Source organism: Ambystoma mexicanum, chromosome 3p (genome assembly GCF_040938575.1).
Source record: "Ambystoma mexicanum isolate Mex_15411 chromosome 3p, UKY_AmexF1_1, whole genome shotgun sequence".
NCBI lineage: Eukaryota > Metazoa > Chordata > Amphibia > Caudata > Ambystomatidae > Ambystoma > Ambystoma mexicanum.
This window is the reverse complement of record NC_090925.1, coordinates 1,159,109,890-1,159,135,616: the sequence shown is the minus strand read 5'-3', so window position 1 is coordinate 1,159,135,616 and position 25,727 is coordinate 1,159,109,890. Positions and strand designations below refer to the sequence as shown.

The 25,727-nt window shown below is 46.6% G+C and overlaps 1 protein-coding gene across 1 annotated transcript in view; it reads right to left on the bottom strand.

The window, feature by feature from the left end:
- Positions 1-11,445: 11,445 nt before the first annotated feature.
- UBE2B (ubiquitin conjugating enzyme E2 B) overlaps positions 11,446-25,727 on the bottom strand; it is a 350,201-nt gene continuing 335,919 nt past the window's right edge. The window contains exon 6 of the mRNA XM_069652555.1: positions 11,446-12,342. Within this exon, the coding sequence (XP_069508656.1) occupies positions 12,214-12,342 (129 nt within the window). The 3' untranslated portion in view covers positions 11,446-12,213. The remainder of the gene's footprint in view (positions 12,343-25,727) is intronic.

Below are 25,727 nucleotides of genomic sequence, written 5' to 3'. Positions count from 1 at the left end.
AGATCTACCTCCAGCGGGAAAGACGATTCTTCAAGGCCCGGTAACAGAGTGCTGTAAGCCACACAAGCGTCCCATTGATGGATGGGCCCCAGGCATTCAAGAGAGAGCACATGGGGGTCAGAAACCAGGAATGAGCGATCGCAGGATGAGCATCTCATGAAGTCTCCTGCAGCTGACATGCGCTGGGGGAGCGAAGGCACCTAAGAGGTGAAGATGATAAAAAAAAATTACTAAGAACGGGGAGCACGCTGAAAGCTGAAAAAGTATCTGTGCCTACTGCCGGGGCATTCCCACGCCGGGGGCCACCCTCGCTGTACTAAATTTAAAGGGGAAGCTCAATTATTTGCTGCCAAAGGTTCCACATGTCCCGTGGCATGAGGCACGATAGATGTGAGACCACGGGAAATAATCCTCAGTCCAAGGACAGTGCACCAGGTACCTCCTGTATAGCATTTTTTAGGTGCATGTTGTAGACCTCCTTTTGCAGCAGTTTCTGGTGTATCCCCTCCTTCCTGGTTGGTGATCTGTTTGGTCATCTTCTTTTGAAACCTTTACCTGTTTTAAGATATCTAGAACCCATTTGTTCAATGTTACCTTTTCCCAGTTGAAGTAATAGTCCTTGACCCGGCCTCCAAATGCTATTTTTGATGTGGCCTTTTTGTCTGGTGAGTCAGGCCTGCTGGACCTAGCTTAATCTGGACCACGCCATCTACCACTTGCTCTTACTACTAGATCTTTACGTTACTGCGGTACCAGCTCTCTGTGTGTCAAGCTCTTTGCTTAACAGAGGGCTGGGGGCCAATCTCTTTACTCTGCTGGCTCCCTCTTATGGAACAGCCTCCCACTTTGTCTTGAGTCGGATCTCCTCAAATTCCAGAAGCTCCTCAAACTTTCCTTTTCACCTCTTCCTTCCCTTCCTCCCTCCACTGCTAATTCCACAGTTGCTGCGATTGGTTACCAGGGCCCTTATGTGTCCGCCTGGGCCATGGCCGCCCACACCCAATCACCTACAGCCTCCGCCCGCTCCCAGCACTTGCCGTGGCACCCACTGGCCTATGCCACTGTAGGCCTGCACTTAACTATTTATTGGCAGCTGACCTCTACCTAGTACTTCCTCCACTGGGCACTTACATCCACAGCTCACCTACAAGCACAGACACTCCTAGCACTTAACCCCTCCCCAACTCCCTCTCCCCTCTCTGTACTTGCATGTTCCAAGTGATCACGAGGCCTAGTAGGTCTGTCTTTATCCTTCAGTGTTTGAAGAACAATTAAATCACATGTTCCCTCCCTGTTGCCATGTGGGCATTTTGAAACTCAATTATACTTGCGGTATAAGCACCTTAGAAATGCACAATAAAATAAATAAACCAAAAATGGACTTTGGTGCCTCTGTACTTCGTGGATGTTTGATCATCCTTGCTTATGAGAGGCCACTGGAATTTCTTTACAGGATCCCTACAAATAGTAGGCCTGGTGGTGATAATTCTCAGCAACAAACCAGCTCTATTTTATCTGCCAATGGCTCCTCGGAAGCGCCTTAAGGTTTTCCCTGCATGAAGCGATCCCATGGATCTTGCAGTGTCCAATTTATTTTTTATAGACTTCAGAGCTTCTTCAATCTTATAGTCCGTTAGATCCTCATCTCAAACTTGCATGTCTAATACCATAGATTGCACTTCCAATCTAAAGCCTGAGCAGCTGAGCCATCCCAGTCGCCGTAGTACTGCCCAGGTGCACATTTCCTTGAAGCCAGTTTCCGCCATGTACACTGCGATTGTGATTACAGGCCTCTTCTCCGAGCACCTCTACAGCTTCCCTTCAGGTAAATGTTCCAGTACGGTTGCCATGCAGTGGCTACAGCTCTCATGCTATGGTGGCCAGAGCATTTGCTGCATTCGCTGTAGTGGCTTCAGTAGACAGTAATTCTTGATCAACAAATGCCCTACGGTCCTTCCTTCATGATTGGGCATTAGCCTTTCTTCTGGCCACAGATTCAGGGGTCGCTTGACCAGCAAGACATTTGGGGGCCCTGAACTTTTTTAAAGGCGCCCTTTTAAGGATTGTTTGGAAAAAGGTGGCTTTACTATTAGGAGGCCCTCTTTATACACCTGGTCCAGGATAGGAATAGATACCACCACAAGTGGTGGCAACTCCCCATTTCTTTTTAGTCCAAAGGATTTTTGGCAGCTCCAACGCCAGCAGAATTACCATGCAGTAAATCTACCGATTTTTCGAGGTAAAGTGGAGAGTTTACCGCTAGCAAAAAGCTTGAGGCTGATGCAACATGCTGACGGTAATTCCGTTACCTCCCCCAAACTTGTAATGAGACACAATGTAAAGACACACTATAAAAAAAAAGCTGTTAATAAGGGTGCGGAGTGAAAGACAGACTGGTATGGGGGATGTACATTTTTCTTATCAGTCTACACTCTGATGTGCTGCATTAAAAATTCAGGGAACCAACATCACTCAAGATAGAGTACCACATCTGTTTTCTACCACACCGCCAAACCATTAGAGACAAAAGGAGCAGCGTCAGAATTGACCAGGGCACCAACGACATAGTATTAAGCTTAAGTATTAAGGGTGGTCGAGGGGGGAGGGTTCTAAGAAGCCATCATTCTATTTTAAGTTCTATTATATCAGGTGGGAAGCACATTTGTTTGGAGCACACATACACCCTTAATGCACCTCGCTTCAACCAATGGTGGGGAGGGAAAGAAAAAACTATCACTAACATACATGCCTGATCTAAACAAAATTCTGCCAGCTTTGTGTTCACCACCTTGCACTTCGGTTTTATTGAATTTAAACTCCACAAACTGCATCACGAAGACCATTCATATGAATTCCTAATTTTTACTGCACCAAAAATGTGCTCGTTGTGTAAGCCTATTTCCCAACATTCAAAATCGATTTGAAAACATGTCCACAGCACTTGGCAGTGTTTGAATGCTCCAACATCCAAAGGTGATTGTATTTCACAATTAATGTATGTATTTAAAGGATTGGTTTCAGACTTGTGGTCTTATATAAAATGCACAAACTATTATATTGATTTTAGAACACACTGTACAAGTGTAGCCAGCAAACAGACGACATGTCACTTGCAAACCGCACTTCTGCTGTAGCACTTCCAGCTAAACCAGAACAAGTTACTTACCCCTGGTAACATTCTTTCGACTGGATGTTCCTCCCACATATTCCTCATCTTTGATATTCATATCTCGCCAGCTTTGCTGCGTAGGAAAATACATTCTCAGCAGAGGGCACTGTGCTCGATGTCATGGCGTTGATGACCCTCGAGGGCTGCTGTCAAGCGTTGACATCAGCAGTATAAATAGCTCATGCAGCGCCCGTTGGCTTCAGTTCTGTTTTTCCATTACCCTCAATCGAGGAACTAACCAGGCGTACCCCCAGACTGCAAGCTCTCAGGAAACGCAGAGGGTAAGACACGTAAATTGTACTGCGGGGCAGGCTGGGAGCGGCGATGAGGAATACATGGGAGGAACATCCAGTCGAAAGAAAGTTACCAGAGGGAACTTGTTCTTCGAATGGATTTTGTACTCCCACGTATTGCTCATCTTTGATAGACTTCCAAAGCAGTGACAGTTTGGAGGAGGGAGTGCTAATTAAATTAAATCGTGAATCGAATAGATGACTGCCTTAGCAAAAAGACCTCCTCGAGTGGAAGAGGAGTCCAAGCAGTAATGCTTGACAAATGTATGAATGGACGACCAAGTAGCCGCTGAGCAGATGTCATTTAAAGGGATAACCCTTTGAAGAGCAGCAGAAGTTGCCATGCCCCTTGTGGAATGAGCTTGAACCCTTCCGGCGAGTCCTTTAACACAAGTCTATAGCATTCCCCAATAGCCAGTGGGATCCACCAGGATATGGTTTGTTTAGATACTGCCAGGCCCAATTTAGGGCCGCAATATCCGACAAAACAAGTTGATCATGGGGACATTTTGCCATTCTTGCAATGTAAAAGCTTGGAGCCCTTTTTGGGGTCCAGCCTCTCTTCCTCCTTGCCCAAATGAGGAGGAGGAAGTCCGAGACTACTTTTGGCAGGAATGATGGTTTTACTCCGAGGACAACCTTATCCTTAAAGAATGTAGTATGACGAAGCTTCCATGAAAGAGCCTGCAACTCACTCACCCTGCGGGCTGATGTTAATGCCCCAGGTAGGGCAGTTTTCAGAGTTAAGAGCCTTAACGGGCATGAATGTAAAGGCTCGAAAGGGATACAAGTTAGACATTCCAACAAAAGGTTTAAATCCCAAGCAGGGACATCAAATGGGACTGCAGGATACACATTAGTGAGTCCCTTCAGAAATTGAACAATTAAAAGATATTTTGAAATAGGAGACCTCGTCAGAGGTGCGCTTAAAAATGGAAAGCTCCGCCAGCTATCCTTTTATGGTTCCAATCTGGAGCCCCAGATTAGCCAAATGCAACAAGAAAGAAAGCACCATAGGAGTGCCACATTGAAATGGATCCACATTCTTGTCAAACCGAAACAAGGATTTGGTTGCTGACCTTCTGGCCGAAAGCAAAATCTCCATTACGTCATCCGGGAGGTCCCAATCCTGGTATGTCAGCCTCTCAGACACCATGCATGAAGGCTGAGTGTCTTGACCTCTGGATGGAGAACCCGACCTCTTGCCAGAGAAGATCCTCTCTTTGTGGAAGACTTATTGGAGGGCAGATGGACATGTCCAGAAGGTCCGGGATCCACGTCCTCCTGGCCCAATCCAGAGCAATTAGGATCATGGATTTCCCGAACTTACTCAACCTTCTGATCATGTGAGGAATAACAGGGACTGGAGGAAACGCATACAGGAGTGGAAATTCCCAGTCCACCACGAACAAGTCTCCTAGAGCTCCTCTTGGGGGAAATTCCCTTGAGCAATACAGTTCGCACTTCAAGTTGCTACCGATCGCAAACAGATCCACTTGAGGGGTTCCCCAAAAGGTGAACATCTCCTGAAGGACTCCCTGAGCTAGTTCCCACTCGTGGGAGACTGTGCTCTGCCTGCTCAGAGCGTTCACTGCTGTTTTCTGCTCTCCAGCTAGGTGAACTGCCAACAGAGAGATTCCTTCTTGTATTGCCCAGAACCAGAGCTGCATTGCCTCTCTGCATAGCGGTAGGGACCCTACACCTCCTCTCTTGTTGAGGTATTAAAAGACCACTGCATTGTCCGTCATTATCCGGACATTCTTTACCCGTATTGAGGGCAGCAAGGCCTTCAGCGATAGTCTGATTGCCCTCAGCTCCAAAAGGTTGATGTGTAGTTTGGACTCCAATGGAAACCAACGACCGCTGATTGATAGTTCGTTGGTATGGGCTCCCCACCCAGTGCGAAAGGCGTCCATCACTACCGTCCTCTCCGGCCATGGTTGCCAAAAAAGATTCTCCCTTGAGACTGTTGTCTTTGCGATGTCCACCATAGAAGGTCCTGAGCAACTCTGCTTGGAACTTGCAGTTGATCCGACATATTCCCCGAAAATTGGGACCACTGAGTACTGAGGGCCAATTGAAGGGATCTCATTCTCAATCTGGCATCTGGCACCAGAAAAATGAAGGATGTCATGAGGCCAAGCATCCTCAGAAAATCAAATGCCAGCAGATGCTGGGCCTTCTGAAATTGTGTTAACATCTGCAGAATGTAGTGAGCTCTCACCTCAGGAGGCGAGGTTTTCCCCAAGGAAGTATCCAGGACCGTTACGATGAATTGGAGTCTTTGGAATGGTATCATATGGGACTTCTTATAATTGACGGAGAAGCCCAGTCTTTGTAGGGAGTGGCAGGTGATGCTGAGATTTTCCTGGGCTTGCTCGGGTGAACGAGTCCTGATCACCCAAACGTCCAGGTAGGGTGAAGACCCACCCTCTCCTGAGACTCCCTGCCACTAACACCATCAGCTTGGCGAAAACCCTCAGGATTTAGGTCAGCCCGAATGGCAGAATGCGAAACTGATAATGGGAACCCCCAGCCGCGAACCTCAGGTACTTTCACGTGTCAATCCATCTCAAGCACAGAATGTAAGCATCCTGAAAGTCCAATGATACCAATCAATCTTGGAGTTGGAGAGCCTTAGGGATCTGAGAAAGGGTAACCATCTTGAAATTGTCCTTCCTGAGGAACTTGTTCAAGTTTCTTGAATCCAAGATAGGTCTAAATCCTCCGTCCTTGGGAATGAGAAAGTAGGGGGAATACCAACCCTTGTTCCTCTCTGCTACAGGTACATGTTCTATTGCACCTTTCTCTAGCAGGGTTAATATTTCCTGCACAAGGAGCGGATCTGGAATATTGACAGAGTTGTATCCCGGTGGATGATCTTGAGGCATTTTTTTAACGGGGAATGCAGTAACCATGGGCAACCGTTTCCAGTGCCCATGCATCTGAGGTAATGCCCCGCTATTTGTAGATGCAGAGAAATTCTGCCTCCCACCAGTGTTTTGTGGGTCAAAGCCTCAGAGTCTTAGAGGCGGCTGCAGCAGCAGCAGCTGAGGGTAAAGATGCTGCTGCTTGCACCGATTTAGCACCCCTTCCTCGTCCACCACAAGGGAATCTTCTTTGCCCCCTTTGTCCGGCCTGTCCTCTTCCTCTACCAACTGAGGAATAGAAACAAAAAAAGTTGTTGAGGTTGTCTAATGGAGGCGCTAAGCGACTTAGGCGCCGTCTTGGAGGTCTGCAGCTTCTCCAGACTCTCATCCGCCTTTCTGCTGAACAACCTCGAGCCGTCGAAGGGCACGTTGAGCAGTCTGACCTGCACATCTGGTGCAAACCCAGACTTTCTCAACCACGTAAACATGCGCAGTATGGTGCTTGCAGCCATGGATCTGTTGATGCTGTCGGCAGTATCCAATCTTGACTGGAGACACTCTCCCATTGCCTGCTTCCCATCCTTTCCTTTAGCCAGGTAGCTGTCTCTTTCTTCGCCTTCCGGGATGTGATCAGCCGCCATGGCAACACAGACCCACAAGGTATAAGAAAATCTAGCCAAGGTACAGGTGACATTAGTAGACAGCCATGCTGCCTGATGTGAAGACCTTGCAAGACAAGTCATCAACCTTCTTGTCTCTATCCAGGGGGGATAGAGAGATAGGCAGATTGTTTGGTTGAAGTGGCAGCCTGAACTACTAAACTCTCAGGCATAGGGTGTTTGGTGAGGTAGTCTGGATCGCTGCTAGAGGGTCTATACTTCCTAGAGAAGTTTCTGTTCACAGCAGGCCCAGATTCTGGAGCTTCCCAATTAGCCACAACCTTCCTCTGAAGGGTCTTATGGAAGGGCAAGACTGGGTTCTTCTGAGGTCCCTGGTCTAGGATGTCCGTCATGTCATCCTGCTCATATGCCAGGGGAAGCCCTACTCCAACCCATATATTCTGTGACCATGTTCATGAGATTTCTGTAACTAGAATCTGCACGTTCTGAAGGGTCAGGCCTGCCAAACTCCAGCTCTGGCGAAGTGTCAAGTCCACTAGCAGACTGGAGGGAGTCACAAAGGTCTTTCATCCTTGACTCTTGGTCAATGAGCTCTTCAGGTACATTTTGAGTGCCAAACGTCACCCGAAATGGAGACGTCTCCTCATCAGAAGCAATTTCCTCCACATAAATTGAGGACATGGACTTAAAAGTCTTTTTTCAGCACAGGTGTATACCTTACTTCTTTGAGCGGTATAGGCTTAGTTGAGATCGAAGATAGCTTTGAAAAAGGGGTCAATTTACTAGGAATCGCCCTCTATTTCGGTATCGAAACGCTCAGCACTGATGGCGTCGACAAATTCGTAGAACACCTCGACGATTTGTGTTTTTTTTCCAACAGTATCGAGGACGGACTCTGTTCTCGAGTCAATACCTTCGACACCTTCTCATTGGGTCAAGTATCTCGACGTACAGCCAGCTTACTGCTCGATCTTGATGAAGTAGCCTTCGAATTCCCCAAGTCATCCGAAGGAGCGACCGGGGCATGGCTTTCGCATGATTCTTTTGAGGGGGGTCCAGACCGAATTCTCAAAAATAAGCATCATTTCCACTCTAAAGGCATCCCATTTACATAGGGAATCCGACTTTGCCGGGTACCTGATTACCTCGGTAGAAGAATCAGATGAAGAGGGAGAGCTAAGGCATCTCTTCTTCAAAGAAGACGAAGATTGCCTCAATCGACTCCTCGACTGGGACCCCTTCGATCTTTTAAGCCGAGTGGAGTCTGTAGACACCCCAGACTTCTTTTTGTTCTTCAAAGTAGACTTCAAAGCCGCCCTCCCCACTACCTTTTTCTGTCAAGGACTGATAGGATCCGCAGTCTTCGGTACAGTTCCCGGAGCCCAGACACCACAGGCAGACACAGTGAGGGTCAGTTATTGACATCTTTGACCTGCAGTCGTAACATTTCTTAAATCCCGACTTCGGGGTAGAAGATGAACACATTTTTTGACAGAAAAACAAAGCAATACTTTAGTACTCGAATCAAAAGCTTTTGGAAAAACTGAACTGAAGCCAACAACATGACGTTGACGCTCAACAGCAGCCCTCGAGGGTCATCAACGCCACAACATCGAGCACAGCCCCCTATACATAGACATCTTTTTCTGAAGCAGCAAAGTTGGCGAGATATGAATATCAAAGATGAAGAATACGTGGAAGGAGAATCCATTTGAAGAATGTATTTTGAGTTGCAGACCATTTCCTTCAGGCTGAATTATGAGATTGTGCCATACTGTTAAAAAAAATCGATTTCCCAATAGAGCTAGAAAAACAGCATGTTTAAGGGATGTAGTGGAAACTAATACCAAGTTTTGTTATTTTTATTGGACATCCCTAGAGCTGTACCTGCCTTTGCTTTGAGAAATTCAATGTATGAAAAGCCAACATTCAAAAAGTGCTTCAATTTGCTCCATGGATTTTGCCAACTGTTTCAGCTGGAATGTGCAGGAGGTTGTGGCATTTACACATTTGCAAAGTGTCAACTTGTCTCATCTCACATGGCCTGAAAGTCACTTCTGTATTTTGGTCATAATATACAGAAAAGCCTACCTAAACAGTTATGTCCCAGTAGAGATCAAGCCACTTCACAAGTCTATCTTTTCCACTACTAAAATGGCCAAGAAGTATCCAGAGACCCCCTTAAACATAAAAGCTATTAAAATCTAGATACACACTTTCTCATAACTCGTGACTGCGACGTTACCGATGTTAACCATGCTACTTTTCTTAGAGCACAACAATGTACAATAAAGTTATATAAGCATGCATGATCAGAAAATAAAAGTACAGGCAGAAATGCAAATCCAATATTTTCATTTTCAAAGTGTAATGTCAGTTCCTTTAGAAATATATTGACCTATTGTCAAATTTGCTTTCACTTTGCCCCAGCAGACAAACAACCTTTTTGAATGATTCATGCAGTAGTCATTTACAAAAAGGGTGACATCTTTAACAAGGGAGCTTAAAGCTTTTGAAAGCCTGTCTCAAAACAAACGAGTTAACTCCACTTTCGCCAAAATAAACTCAACGGTCCGGGGCATCATCTGGCGGTGCGGTAACCCCAGAATAGCACTTATAAACGTCACTAACTCAGTGTGGGAGGGTGGCCTCGGGATACCCGATATGCGCAGGTACTACTGGGCGTCCCAGCTAGTGGTGGCCAATGAGTGGGTATTTGGGGGGCTGAGCTGACACATACAATGCTGGAGGGAGGTCATGGGTCCAAAGACCCTGCTGCAGGTGCTATAGCGGGGCCCCGTTAACCAGGATTACCCATCAGCAGCTAAAGGAGTCTGAGGCCAGGGCGGCAGTCAAGAAGGCCATGAGCTACAAAAGGGGTGATAACAGGCATATGTCATTGTGGGAGAACCCATAAATACCTGAGGTGTGTAAGCTGGGAAAGCTTGCTAGGTGGGCATGTAAGGGCAAAGTCACAGTGGGAGAAGTCATCAAAGTGGCTGGATGGGGTGGCGATTATGATGATGTCTTTCCCTGACCTTTGTGCCACATACAGGCTGGGGGCCAGGGGTCAGTACACATATGCGCTTGAGTCACACCCTACAGTCAACTGGGAGATGACATGGACATTCCGGACCATAGGAAAAGAAGGCAATTTCAACACTGTATCAGGCAGTTTATAACTTTACTGCACAACAGCCAGTCTGGGCCCGAGCAGGATGAGGGGATATTGGAAGAAGGATGGGTGGAGGCCCAAATGGCTATAGGGGAACTCGACATGTCTACCAGACTTTGTCTAGTGCAACTGAAGGTGTCCTACCAGGTCTATTATTCAAGAGTCAACTTGCACAGGATGGGGAGGGCCGACAGTGCCACTTCATTGAAGCGGCAGGGCAAGGACGGGTCTTTCTTCCATATGATATGGTCATACTCCAGGTACGGGTGTATTGGGGACAAGATTCAGCGCACACTGTCCAAACTCAAGGGGAGCGAAATCCCGGGGTGCCCCAAAGTCTCACTACTGCATATTTTGGAAGAGGTGGTGACCGTGGGGGATGGAGGGAGGGGGGGGGGATTAGACAGCTGATAAGCAGGGCCTGGCAAGGAGGGACCTGGTCATCAAGTTGGGGGGTGGAGGACATGCTGACAGTGGCTCAATGGAGCATGGGTATGGACCAGTGCAGGTCACCCTAGAAGAGAGGGTGTATCACCACAGGAGTACCGTAGGAAATTCCACAAGATCTGTGGGAAATAGGATGAGGTTTGCAAGGGAGTGGCGGGATGGCCGGAGAAAGGGAAGATGTGGGGAATTCATGTTTGTATACGACTGCTGATTGTGACCTAGCAGAGTTGTGATTCTGTCTCGTGTTTGTTTATCTGGGGCTCTTTTTACCAAATAGGCTTTTTTTTTTAAAACAACAAGGTTCTAGATTTAAAATTGAGACGTTAACCCCTGCCCCAGACAGAAATAGGACAGTTACCCTGACAGTTGTGAATTAGAATGAAACTAAAAGATGCACAATATATAAAGCCATGTTTGTACAATTCTGATTATATGCTGCTAAAAATGAAGTGAAATAAGGCACATTTGGCTAAACACTACACAAAAAATGCTATTTTCAGTTTATACTATGCCCTCTGCCTACTGTCCCCTTTTCTTTTTTGAATGGTAGGATTACATTTGATATAGTTTTATTTGACACTAAAACCATGCAAATTTCTACGACTGACGTCACTTAACCATTAGCGCATGGAAGAGAAATGTATAACAATGCACACAAAAAAATTATTATAGAAACTAATACTGGAGGGGGAAAAGAAAAAAGCAGTCAAACTTAAGAAAAACTGAGGAGCAATGCGAAACAAACAAATTGTTATTGGATAACAGCAGAGGAAAGACGGCGTAGGTGAAGGCAGTGCCCAGGCACGATTTTCAATTAGGTGCGGCTTGTCGATTCTCAAGATAAGCATGTAAGTACCATTCGCCAACACCATTTTATAATTTGATCAGGATTTATATTTAGACATGGATATGAACGCAACACACTACCCTTAAAACAAATCCTTCATTTAAAAGTGTATGGAACAGGACAACAGTCAATGCAAATGGGTCTTTTATAAAAAGGACCAGCAAAATGAATTTCCAAAAAACATTGAATCTAGCAGTAGAAAATTACGCATCGATGTGTACAAAACCATTTCTGAATGAGAAACCAATTAAAGCAATTAAATGTAAAGAATCTATTTATGTACAATCAGTAACAAGTTATCAAGCACATAAAATAAAAACCTCAAATTCATAAACAAAATAAGTGATAAAAACAAGCATTGCACCTAGGTTATACATTAAGTTCTTTCAAATGTTGAAATATATATAGAGATATCTCACCAAGTGCTTTTCTTGAATTTAAAAACCTAAAGAAATAAACAAATAAGGCAGCCAATCTTTGGGAAAAGTACAGATTTACAAAACGTGTATATACTCTTCCACACCATTATACATTAAAAAGAAACGCAAACAAGATATATTACAAATGTAGCAATAACTTAGTTCATACCATGCAATAAAAAGTATGTTAATCATGATGCACAAGCTTTGAAAGTTTCCCAATGGAAAGTTTCATCGTTTTCAAACACCTTTTAACTCAAATCCTTAAAACTTGTGGCACTTAAGATGTCTTGTAGTCTTCAGTTGTAATGAGATAAAAGTACGCACAAGGAAGAGGCGGCAGATGATGGTGATGTGCCAAGTATATTAGCCATTAGGAATCATTCCAACTTTGTTCAACAACAGCTGAAACTCTTTTTTCATATTCTCGTTTGTTTTCCTGATAAAGTTGTGCTGCTTGACTGTTTGCAGGACTATTTGGATTCGGTTCGTCAAGTAGAGACTAAGGAAACAAAATATGAAAATACACCTTAATACGATACTATAGACAATGAGCTTTGTAACAGTTAGGTGCGTTTCCAGTTTACTTTACGTGCATCAAAGATATTGGGGGGAAAAACGGGGTCATCGGTGGGTACAGCCAATTATCAAAACACATTTCAGGTGGGAAACTTCAAAAGGGCCCTGGCCTCACTCAACACAGCTGCCCCTCTTCCCTCCTCCGCCCCTCTTCCCTCCTCCGCCCCTCTTCCCTCCCCACCATTCCACCCTCGCGAAGCACTCCACCACCCAAGAAATCCTACAATAAACAATTTCAGTCTCATTTGAGTAGGATACATGTTTGGTCCAGCTTCTATGAGCATTACATTGAAAAAGAAGAAAAAATGTTGGGCTTTGTGTGAACAGTTGAACGCTTGTGCATATTGAACATGAACATGTGTGCATAACAGTATGATTGCATTAGGTCATAAAAAGTATTGTTAAAAGGAGACATGTACAAAAATTACAAAACGGGCATATGTCTCGAAAATAGGTACGCCATGAAACCTTCAGTGATAATGGTTTTCAATTGCATTCAACCATGCCTAATGTGACAGCATGGACAGTTGGAAAGTAGGAAGGAGGGAAAATGGACACAGATTGCAAAGATAACACCAAAGCTCCGAGTCTAGCTATTCAGCCACTCATATCTTACCACTGCTTTCTTCAGTTTCCGGCAAATGCGCTGCTCTCAACTGGTTTGCCAGTTAACATAGCGGAAGATTAGATTGGCAATAAAAAAAATAAATAAATAAAAGGGACTGAGTAAGCTGTTTGGTGGCTGTGCGCGGAAGCCGCATGTGCGAGATTGGTGGGTGTGCCTGGGGAGGCAGAGAGCTCAGAAGGACGGTGCGCGGAGCACGCCTGGAAAGTTGGTTGGGAGCCAGAGAGGCTTGTGATATTACAAAAACAATTATTTCGAAATTTTACATTGTGCATAAGGTGTATTTTGAAAGAAAACCGTCAGAGTTGTCGAAAAAATAAATCGATTAGAGGTCAAGTAAGTATTAAAAAAGCAATGTATTGTGGAGAAGGTGCGGGGACACGCCCCTACAACACCTATGTAAGGAACATCCGCGATATAAGGACAGGATTTGTTAATATAGCACGGAAAGGACAAAATGCACAGAAGGTAAATTGACTAAGCCATGGCCAAAGGGCAAAAGCTTCTCCAAATTTGTGCAGCAACTGTTCCACACATTTGCAAGAGGTTTAGAAGTGGAAAAAGCTGAGCAATTACATGCCAACAGGAGACCACGGGCGAAAAGCCCTCGGCCCCAGCTCCCACACCTCCTCCTGACCATGAGAGCGAAGAGGCTGCAGCAGGAGCACAGGGACTGTATCCTATACGAGAATTTAAAGCAGCAGAGGGGTTCACAAATCCAATAGTCGCACCTCCACTGTACGCCAAGGAGGAGGGCCAGGTGGGGGGTCGCACCAACAGGAGGTGGAAAAGGGGTGCACAGCGAGACACAGACAAGCACAAGGGAAGGGCTGGAGAATATAACATGGAAAAAGTGAGTAGGTAAATACTCCTGAAATTAGACAGGAAGACAGCAGGAGAAACAGGAGGGGCGAGTAAGGAAGTAGTAGGTTGCAAAGAGAGCAGGGAAACATGAGAGTAGAAGAGATAATGGAAGAGGAGGAGAGAAAAGAAAGAGGAACAGGAGGAAAGTGAGAAGGGAAAAGCTAAAGGCAGAAGAGAGCGAGAACAGCGAGAGATGAGGAGAAAGAACTCTGAGATAGAGAGGAGAACGGAAGACGAGAAGGAAATGGGTGAAAATACATTACAGAGCGGTACCACAGAGAACGGTAATGATGCTAAAAGCACCACAGACATTTCTCGAAGTTTTGGCAAAGGACACTAGCATCTTATGGACCACAAGTCCCTATGATGTGGGGCTTCTGAAAGGGATAGGAGCAGTGAAGATAAAACTATAAAACTGAAGCCAGGAGCCATTTTACCACAAGCTAGGCAATATCCCGTCGAGGGAGGCAGACAAAGTTATTTGAGAATCACAGCACTAGTGAAGCAGAGCATCCTAGTACCATCAGAATCACTGTGCAACACAGCAGTGTACCCTGTAAAAAAGTCATGGCGGGGGGACAGGGGAAGCGGGGGGGGTCATGGCATTTTATACAGGACATGCCCCCTCTGAAACATTGTACAGCAGAATTTCCTTTAGTCCTGAATCCAGCGACAATTTTGTGTAGCATTCCCAAGGAAGCTACCCACTTCATGGTCAGATTTGAAGAATGCTTTCTTCTCTATACCATTACACCCAGACTCACAAAACTTGCCTTCATTTCTATATAGAAAACGTACTCAAGGGTCTCCTTTTAACAATACTTTTTATCACCTATATTCAACAGAGTACTTCAATTGGACTTAGGAAATGTAAAATTAGAGAGCAAGCTTATACAGTGCGTACACATATTGATTTGCAGCAAGACAGACGCGGTGTTGAGATGACTGTGCGCATGCTGACAGTATTAGACAAAGGGTACAAGGTAGACAAGGCCAAATAACAATATTTCCAGAAAGAAGTGTTGTACATTTGACAACTAATAATCCCAAAACGGGCAAAAAGTGGCACCAGAAAGAGCAGAAGCAATACGCAAAACAGCAAAGCCCACAACAATAAGACAAATGTAGCAGTTTCTAGGACTATGTAATTACTGCCAGGCATGGGTATTCGACTATAGCACTTACACTAAGCCCTTATTGAGTGCAGTGAAGGAAGCACAAAGAGGGGAGGGTACATTGCAGTGGACAACTGAGATGTCAGAGGCATTTGATGAGCTAAATGAAGCAATATGCACAGCTCCAGTGTTGGGAATCCCAGACTAACAGTGATTTTTGTTTATTCTTACACTCCACTGGAGTGGTTATGACTGCAGTACTGACACAAAAGACAAGCATGAGGCACAAAGCTTTAGCAAATTACAGTGGGAAAATAGACCAAGTAATGAAAGGACACTATGCATGGTTACAGGCATTGGCTGCCGCCGCATTGAGTATTGCCATGGGATGCAGCACCACTCTACTTGGAGCATGCTCCCTTCGCAATACTGGAAAGACCAAAAAGTACATTGACAACACAGAGTGCTTCAGGGTACAAGTGTTGAACCCAGCTCTCAAGATAGTGAGATGCAAACTTTCTTTCATCGCCAAACCTGTAAAGAAGGGTGACTATGTGCACGACTGCACAGCCAACATAGAAGAAATCAGTGACACTAGAAAAGTACAGGAGAATGCACTTGAGGGGCGAGACATGCTTTATATTGACGGGTCATCAACAATCGACCAAACAACTGGGGAAAGATATACTGGGACAGCAGTAGTGAGATTGAGAGAGGACAGGACGAGCAAGGGGGTGACAAGCGCATATCTATCGTCACATTTATCAGCACAAGCAGCAGAAATAGTAGCTTTAATATTAGCATTGGTGCACAGCAAATGAAAGGAAGTGACAGTGTATTCGGATTCAGCCTACGTGACATCCATAGTGCATTCTGGGCTGTCACATTGGCCGAGGAGGAGCTTCAGACGTGCTGATGGGCCACGCTGCAGCACGCACTCCTATTGGGTAGACTGATCGAGGCACTCCAATTCCCACTGGGCATGGCAGTGGTAAAGTGCGAAGCACACACGACGGGGGAGGGCCCCATCTCTAGGGGTAACGAGGCAGAAGCAAAATGAGCCGCCTATTTTGGGGACAATTTTAGAAATAGATGCTTCGTCCCCAGCACGCAATTATGCATAAACAATTATACTATAGGAAGGATATAACATTACCAGTGACCCAGATTATGGAATTCCATAGAGCTGCATCCTAGGAAGAAAAAGAATTAGGGATTAAGATGGGATGTACATTGTCTCAGATAGATGCCCTATGGCGCAAAACAAAACAGGAAAAGTGGTAATGCCATTTTGATTATTGCACACTACACTGACACAGTTGCATCATCCTACCCATATAGGGAAGGAAGTGCTTGCTGCTCATATTGGAGAGGACTGGTTCTATCCCAATTTGGTAGAACACATGTCTGAATTCATGACTGTCTAGTTTGCAAACAATTTACTGCAGGTCATACATTAAGGGGGTCTATTCCTGCATGTCGGCTATGTTGGCATGCTCCAAGTATGCCAGGGCTAGTGCTACATGAAAGTGGTCGTGTTCCATTTTCCCGATAAATCGAAGCCGGTCCTGGTTTCCATGCCGATGCCCTTAAAGTGGGGAAATTCCTGCTTCGAAAAATCTTCCCACAATGGGGCATATGGGAGGGCCTGCAGTCTGACAATGGTCCTCACTTCGCCAATGAGATGTTGCAACACATCACAACCTTGTTAGGAATATAACAAATTCTCTGGTGTCTATCACCCGCAAGCAAACTGGCTGTCTAAGCACCTCAACGGGCTGCTCAAAGAAGGCATCGCCAAAAAGACCCTCAATAAGAGTTGGCTTCACAGTCTTCAATTAGCATTATTCGTGTTTCTCAACAAACCAGGCTCCAACCACCATTTAACATCATGATGTTGTAGCAAGACTGTGCATGAGACTTCCCCTGGCTCCTCCCACTAGGGCACTGAAAGATGCAGAAAAAATGTCTGATGTAGTGGGTCAGGAAATGTACGAATACACCACTTCCTTGATGGCTAGTGCCTCTTATTTCTAGTCAACTGCAGGGACAACGGCAGAGGCCGGAAGCAAGAGGACTGAACAACACAGAAGCAAACAAGAACCTTTTAAAGCAGCCAGAGTTGTATCCTGGCGACAAGGTCCTGCTAAGGAACTTTACAAGAAAGTGGGACAAACCATGTTTTACTGGACTTTACAACGTCAAGCTGGTTACTGAGCGAGCAGTGAAATTAATTGCAAGGGAAGAATACTTTGAAATACCTGGGGGACATCAAGCCCTACACAGCGGTGGCCTCTCCTAGCACCAACAACAAAGGGGCCAACAATTCACAAGCAGAAGAAAACAACTGCCACAAAGCATCAGAATCCAGCAGAGGACACCCTATGATTACTCGTTCCCGAGAAAGGGAGATTGGATGTGTAGGAAGTCCTTTTCCCTGAGTGAGGGCACACTGTCAGTTTATTATTTTTCTTTTCATACACTGACAGCATTCATCATGAAAGTGCAACTGTTATTATTGCACAGTTAGTATTGCATTGTTTCATGCTTCCCCCTTGATCCTCATCCAGAAACATTCCAAGGCTAAATTCTCCAAGGACATTCGACAGCGCGAGAAGGCGCTATCCTAATGTGTTTCTGGGTTTTTCTAGCTTATTTGGCTAGAAGTGTACCCACACCTAGGGATAGGAAGGCCATCTGTACTTTCAGTACTACGTGGCCCTAGAATAAGAGCTGTGTGGGAAACCTGATTTTTCCTTACAAGGATCCAACACCAAGTTCGCTGTGATTGATTTACTAAAATACCAACACAATAAAGCTTGTTTTGCGCATTTCAGGCGGGCAACTGATATCTTCAAACTACATAAGGATTGAAGAGGAGTAAGTGATGGAGAGCATTATTAAAAGAATGCTTATTTTGTCCTGTGCTCGCATGTAGTATTTTCACCCTCATCTTTTGTCATAAAATTCATGTTCCCAGTAATACTGCTGTGATCTCTACTAACAACCCCAACTCCAGCAGGTGGAACGATCATGCCAGGTGGAAAGGTAAGCACTGTAAATAGAGTAAAGAGGTAGACGCAGTGCTGATGCAGGCTTAGGCGGTGGGGTGGATCTCTATCTCAATGATACTGCTTGAGTATCTAATAACATGTGGTACAAGCACATGACTAAAGTAAGTAAACAAACCACAGGGGGAGGATAGGGGGGGTTGCTATGTCCGGTCAATAATCCCGTATGCCATGAGTGCCTCCAGAACATTTGTAGCAACTGAAATACCAGCAGCAAGAGCACAATGCCTTATGTACCAGTCCATGTTTATAACCCAAGGAAGATTCTAAGGGAGAACAACAGTGCGATAGATGTCCGAGGCAACATTCCCCTATGAAGATAATTAGATAAAGACACTTGACATGATGTACCAGTACTGGAAAAAAGACCAGGCTATACAATCCATTACCGACGGCCCACAGAAGGGATAGACAAAAATAATAACACTAAGAATTGCCATGTCCTAAGAAGGTGCCCAAGGAAATAGGAGGAGAACCAGGATGTTGGGAACGACCACAGATGCTTGTGTATGGTCAAGTGTACACAGCTGAAGGATGGAATGAGGGAGTAGTAGGCAGCAAGGCACACACGCTCCTGCACGCTCCAGTAAACACTGTACACGCAGAACATGATAAATGCCTGAAAGAGAGGGATGCAAGTACAAAGTTACTGACCTGGGTGGACAATGAAGCTGGACCAATGCCCATAATATCACTGAAGAAACCAGCATTATGTTTCCAGAATGATGGCGTAGTAATAATTGGAGAAAACAGAGTGCAAGTACACAGAAAAGCATCCAGCAATGAAGGTTGGAACGGCAGTATTAATGGATTGGGCGTGCGGATCTAAGGCTTATGAGAAGCTGCCACCCAACCGGGGAGGAGTATGTTCATTGGTGCACATCAATACACCAGGACTAGTAGTACCACAAAAGGACATCAAAACAGAAGACTTCCCCAAGATGGAGAATACAAAAAGAAAGAAAAGGTCAGTAAAAGTGAGTAGAGTAAAAAGGGAGAACTACTTATCAGCATCAGAAACCTCACTGGACAATGTGCCATCTGAATGTCGATTGTTCAGTAGGACAGATTTTCTTTGCGTCAGTAGTTCCAGCTGTACAGACATACACAAACAATGGCTCCAGATTACGAGATGGGAGCTGATGAGACGATACACAACTGTAAATGGCTTTAATGCAATAAAATAAGAAAAGAAGAGCTGCAAACAGTAAGGTTGATGGCTCTCTAGAACAGATATGTTCTAGACCTTCTCACAGCAATGGAATGAGTAGTTTGCGACAACATCTGGTCCTTTTGCTGTACATTCATGACTGAAAACAATGACGCAAATGGCACACTGGCAGAAACAGTGTCAAGATAGTTGAAAATGGATGCCAAAATGGAGTAGGAAGCCAAAGGAACAGGAAAATATCAGAGCTGGCTGTCCTATATATTCTTAGGGATGCCAACATGGATGCAAGACCGACTAAAGGTATTATTAGGAGAACTAATATTGGTACTAGTAGGACTATGGGTGATAAAGATCTGCATCACGCAACGCTGCAAGAGGACAGAGAAAACAATAGGGATGAAAGTAATAGCAGATCTAAGATAGTAGAGGAAAAAAATAAACTAAAGACACAGATAAAGGAGTGCCCATTGTTCCCGACCGAGATGATAAATTAATAGTTACTCACCGTAGTGACTAACATGCTCTTTAAGTCCATAGTGCCCTTTCCTCCATACTGTATGGGTGTCCCTCCCGAGGGACGGGAGACAGATCCTTTTTCACCAGAAAAATCTTCTTCCCCTTTAAATTTAGAGGCGCCGGGGAACAGCCCTGGGAGCATGCGCTCGCCTGACTCCGCCCACCAGTGCCACTCCTCAGTCCCCATTGACGCGTTGAAAATATTCAACATTGCCTAATGACACCAGTATTATTAGGGGGGAGGATGGTGGGACGTATGGAGGAAAGGGGGCTATGGACTAAGAGTATGTTAGTCACTATGGTGAGTAACTATTAATTACTCTTACGTCCCGTCCCCTTTCCTCCATACTGTATGGGTGATTATAACTGAATGTAGCCCATGAGTGGAGAGGAGACCCTCAAGAAAACCGGTTTCTTAGAACTGCCTGCCCGAAAGCCGCATCTGGCCAAGAGGCAGCGTCCAAACTGTAGTGCTTATAGAAAGACAAAGGGGTGGCTCAGGAAGCCGCCCTGCTGATGACCTGCCACAGCACATGCTGTTGGAACACGATGGCCGTGGCCTTGGCCCTGACCACATGGGCATGCAAGTTATCTGCCACTGGCTTGTGCTGCCCCTCATAGGCCTCCTTGATAGCCGCGACCATTCACCTTGCTATGGAGGCCTTGGAAGCTAGATAACCGGGCCTTGACCCACAGAAAGTGACAAACAGGGCGTCCAACATGCGGAAGTCCTTGGTCCTGTCCAGGTAGTATTTCAGAGCGCGTCTGACATCCAGACAGTGCAAGACCCTCCAAGGCTCATCCTTGGGGTTGGCGAAGAAAGTGGGTAAGACTATCTCTTCGTTGGGAAGGAAAGAGGTGGTCACCTTGGGTAGGAACGCAGGGTGTTTCACAGGACCACCTTGTCCTTGTGAATAGTGTAGGGCTCTGATGCCACCAGAGCCTGGATCTCAACGAATCTGCGAGCAGAGGTGAGGCCCACGAGCAGAGCTGTCTTTAGGGTGACCTAGCCGGATGTCAGCGGACGCCATTGGCTCGAACTGTTTATGCGCCAAGGCGCCCAACACCACATTGAGGTCCCACATCGGGTGCGGTTTCTTTATGGCCGGGTACTACTGTGGAGGCCTGCCAGATTGTTGCTTGACCACCGGGTTGGAGGAGAAGAGGCCCTCCTCCGAATTCCTGTAAGCCCCTATGGCTGCCAGATAGGTGTGGCATGTGCCCACCTGAACGCCAGAGTGGGTGAGGTGTGCCGAGAAGGCGAGCACTTCGTCCAAGGTGTCCTTAAGGGGGTCAATCTCCCTAGAGTTGGCCCAATGATAGAATCTAGACCATTTACTTGTATATTGGCTCCTAGTAGCCTTGCTTCTAGCGCCCTGGATGATCTCTAGGTTAGCCTGAGATAGGCTCAATTGTCTCAGCGTGACCTGCTCAGGAACCACGTTGCGAGGGCTAGCTTTATCACCCTGTGGACCAGGGGTGTGGGCGGGAAGGCGTATGCCATCATGTTGTTCCACTATATTGGGAAGGTGTGTTACGCTTGCCTGGTATCCACGGGGACGCCACCCAGCTGTGTGGACTCTGGTATTCTTCTCAGCCGCTCCCAGGTATGATCAGCGGAGAAGTTCTGCCTGGAATACAGGTGGGCAATGTTCAAGACTAAGCAACTGGGGTAAGAGCCTCCCAACATCCCGTAAGCCCGCAGCCCCTCCCCGGACCTTTCCTCACCTTGTTATGGGTTTTGGCGTGCTATCCGTCCTGCCTTCTTGGCAGGGGCGCGTTGTCCTTTATGGGCGAGTGCGATCTAGTTACTTCACTGATGCCTGCCCTTTTGAGTCTTTCAGGTAGGTCTTATTACTGTTATACTTGTATGCCTTTCTTTGGTTTAAGTAATGTCTTTTCTCTTTCCTTAGGTGCGCAGAAGTTCGCTGTGGAACGCTGGCTGAGTTGGGACTCGCCGGTAGGTGATGGTGCATCGAGAGCGCCTTGATGCGGTAAGTAGGCACTATGATGCCTTGCCTTTGCTAACCTGTTGTCTTTTTGTTCCCCGTAGATTGCGGTGCTCACCCGGAGCAAGAAGTCTCAAGGCGATGCTGGTCGATGGGCGACTCGTGAGGTAAGCTTCCGACACTAATGTAAAATATCTAATGTCTGTTTCTCTCCTTTTTGCAGATCCGTCGGTTCGGGAGGCTCGCTGATCCTTGGATGCTGTTTGCAGGAGCGGAGGGCAGCTAGCGATGGAATCACAGGTAAGCTGCTGCTATTAACAATGTCCTTTTGTTTTTCAGATGCTGTTCTTCCGAGGTTCGCAGGTAATGAAGAACACGATGAGCGTCACGTTGCAGGATTGCAAAGTAACGCGAAGCGTGTCCTTCAAGTCGGGTGTGGTTTAAATAGCTTCAGAAAAGTAGTCCAGGTAAAGTAGTTCCTAGGCTACCAACCCAAAACACTATACAGCATAGCTTGGTTCCAAGGGAACCAAGCTATGTGGGTGCCTCCATGTTGGCTGTCACTGGAATAAAGTGGTCCCAAAACAGAAGTCCTCATGAAGTATGAGCCTGGTGCCAATGGCGCCAGGACTGGCCCCAAGAGGGCTTCAGCAAAGGATGCCTGCGTTTGTTTGAGACCCGATCCAAGGCCCTCCTGGCCCATGGAGTGGCCAGGGTTTTTTTTTTTTTATACGGGTCGTGACAGCTGTCGCCCAGGGAGCCGGAGCCCTGCCCCTGCCAGGAGGTGAACTGCTGGCATTTCCTGTTGTCCTGGGAGGCAAATAGATCCACTTGGGGATGCCCCCACCTGAGGAAGATCTCCTTCAGTACCAGGTCATTCAATTGCCACTCATAATTGTCTGCCCCCAGTCTGCTGAGCCTGTCTGCTTCCAGGATGGATTCCCCCGGAGGTGGATGGCCGTGAGGTAGATGTTCTCAGAGGCCCATTCCCACATGCTGACTGCTAGGTTGCACAATGGAGGGGAGCTGATACCCACCCCCCCTGCTTGTTGACATAGTGCATGCTGGTGGAGCGGTCGGTCTGCATAAGAACTGTCTTGCCCTCGATAAGGGAAACAAAGGCCTTGAGAGTCAGCCATATGGCCTTCAAGTCTTGCCAATTGATGTGGAACTCCTGCCGAGTCCAGACTCCATGGACGCTGTGGTTGTTCAGGGTGACTCCACAGCCCTCTAGGGAAGAGTCTGTAGTAACGGTGACCTGAGGGGCCTTGCCACAGGTTGTAGTCCGGGGACCACCATTTGGCGGTCCGAGTGGAGAAAGGGAGGAATGTTGACTGGCTCTGCTTGGGATCCTTTCTCCTGATTCCATGAGGCTGTGACATGCAGCTGTAATCTCCTCATCCGGAGTCTTGTGTGGGGTACAACAGGACCGTTGCCATAATACCCAACAGGTGTTGGTACAACCAGGCTGAGGTCACTGGCCTGGAGAGGAAGCGAGTTGTGGCTCTCTTGATGGGCGCGATCTTGTCCTCCGAGGGAAAAACTCTCAGAGCTTGTGTCCCAGATGAGGCCCAGGAAGGTCAGGCTCGGCATGCGGTGCAGCTGAGACTTCTTGATCTTGATAGTGAACCCCAGGTCGTGGAGTGTGTTCATCAGTGCGGAGGAGGTATGGTAAACCGCAGAGAGGTGGCCCGGACAAGCCAGTCACCCAGGTATGGGTAGGCGTGGTGGCCCTGAGGAGGGCTGCCACTGCATTCATTAACCTGGTAAATACCCTGGACGCTGAGTTGAGGCAAAGGGTAGCACCTCGTATTGGAAATGGCAGCCCATGATCCTGAAGCAGAGTAAGGAACGATGCAGCTGCTAAATCGGGACGTGCAGATAAGCGTCCTTCAGATCCAGGGAGCACATCCAGTCTCCCCTGTCCAGTGTTTCCGCAATAAGAGCTGACGTAACCATCTTGAATCTTTGTAGAGTAGGGGAGAGATTGAGGGTGGAAAGGTCCAACACAACTCTCAGGCCACCCTGGTGGTTCTTCTGTATGGCAAACATCCTGGAATAAAAGGTCAATCCTCGCTGGGAGGCTGGGACTTCTTCCACTGCCTGGCTCTCGACGAGCGACCGGATCTCCGCCAGCAGAGTTGCTGCACCAATCTGTGGGAGAGGAGGGAAGGAGGGAGGAGAGGAAGTGACTGGTAGGCGGTACCCCGTGGAGACTATGAAGAGGATCCAGGGGTCTGAAAAATGTTGGCACCAAACTTGCACTTGAAATGCAAGCCTGCCCCCCACCAAAAGCAACATCTTGAGAATGGGAATCATCCAGAGGATAATGCTTTGTAAACGTGTGTATTGATGACCAAGTTGCAGCATCACAAATATTCCTTATAGGAACCCCCCCCTTTGAAGGGCAGTAGATGTGGCCATGCCCCAGGTGGAATGAGCCCGCAAACCTTCAGGAGGGTCTTTCCCCGTCAGCCTGTAGCACTCAGACAAAATTATCCATCTAGATAAAGTCTGTTTGTTAACAGCCTGACCTAGTTTGTGTCCTGTATACCCGATGAAAAGTTGATCATCAAACCGTACCTTGGATGTTCTTGAAATTTAAAAGCTTAGTGCTCTTCTAGGATCTAACCTATGAAGTCTCTTCTTCCTTACCAGGGTGAGGTGGTGCGTAGAAAGAAGGAAGGCCAATTTTCTGGTTCAAATGAAAATCCGAAACTATTTTCGGTAAAAATGAAGGTTTGACCTTCAAGACAACTTTGTCCTTGTGGAAGACTGTAAAGGGTGGCTTTACTGACAGTGCCTGCAACTCACTCACTCTGCGGGCTGATGTGAGAGCAACCAACAAAATGTTTTAAAGGTCAATAACCTTAGAGTAAACGTGTGCAGGGGTTCAAAGGGTGCACACATTAGGAACTTTAAAACTAAATGTAGGTCCCAAACCGGAACCTGGATAGGAGATGGATACACATTAGTAAGTCCTTTTAGGAATTAAGTTATCAGCGGGATTTTGAAATAAGAGCATTCCTCGGACGAGCGCTTAATAAAGGACAGCGCTGCCAGATATCCTTTAATAGTACCAATCTGGAGCCCCACATTGGATAAGGATAGAAGGAAGGACAATATGCCTGGTGTTTTACACAGAAAAGGACCTACATTGTTTTCCTTACACCAGTTGCAAAACTTGTTCCAACGGCACAAAGATATAGTTGCTGGTCTTCTAGCTGAAAGCAAATCCTCCATAACTGTCATCCGGGAGGTCCCAATCCTTATATCTCAACCTTTCAGAAACCAAGTGTGAAGGTTGAGTGTGTTGACCTCTGGATGGAGAACCTGACCCTTCTCTCGCGAGAGAAGATCCTCTTTGTGGAAAAGGAATCAGAGGACAGATGGACATGTTATAAGGTCTGGGTACCATGTCCTCCAGGCCCAATCCGCGGCAATTAGGATCATGCACTTCCTGAACTTTCTCAACCTCCTGATCAAGTGAGGAATGACAGGGACTGGAGAAAACGCGTACAGGAGTGGAAACTCCCAGTCCACTACAAACGAGTCTCCTATTACTGCTCTTGGGTGAAATTCCCTGGAGCAATATCTTGGTCCCGGTCGTGAACAGATTTACTTGAGGGGTTCCCCAAAGGGTGAAGAGCTCTCGAAGGACTTCCTGAGCTAGTTCCCAACCGTGGGAGACTCTGCTCTGCCTGCTCAGAGCGTCCGCCGCCGTGTTCTCCTCTCAGCCTAGGTGAACTGCTGATAGAATGATTCCTTCTTGAATTGCCTAGTACCAGAGCTGCATTGCCTCTCTGCACTGTGGTAGTGACCCTACACCTCCTTTCTTTTTGAGGTAGCACATGGCAACCGTGTTGACCGTCATTATCAGGACATTCTTTCCCCGGACAGAGGGGAGGAAGGCCTTCAGCGCTAGTCTGCCCTCAGCTCCAAAAGATTGATGTGTAGTTTGAACTCCAATGGAGACCAACGAGCGCCGACTGTCAGA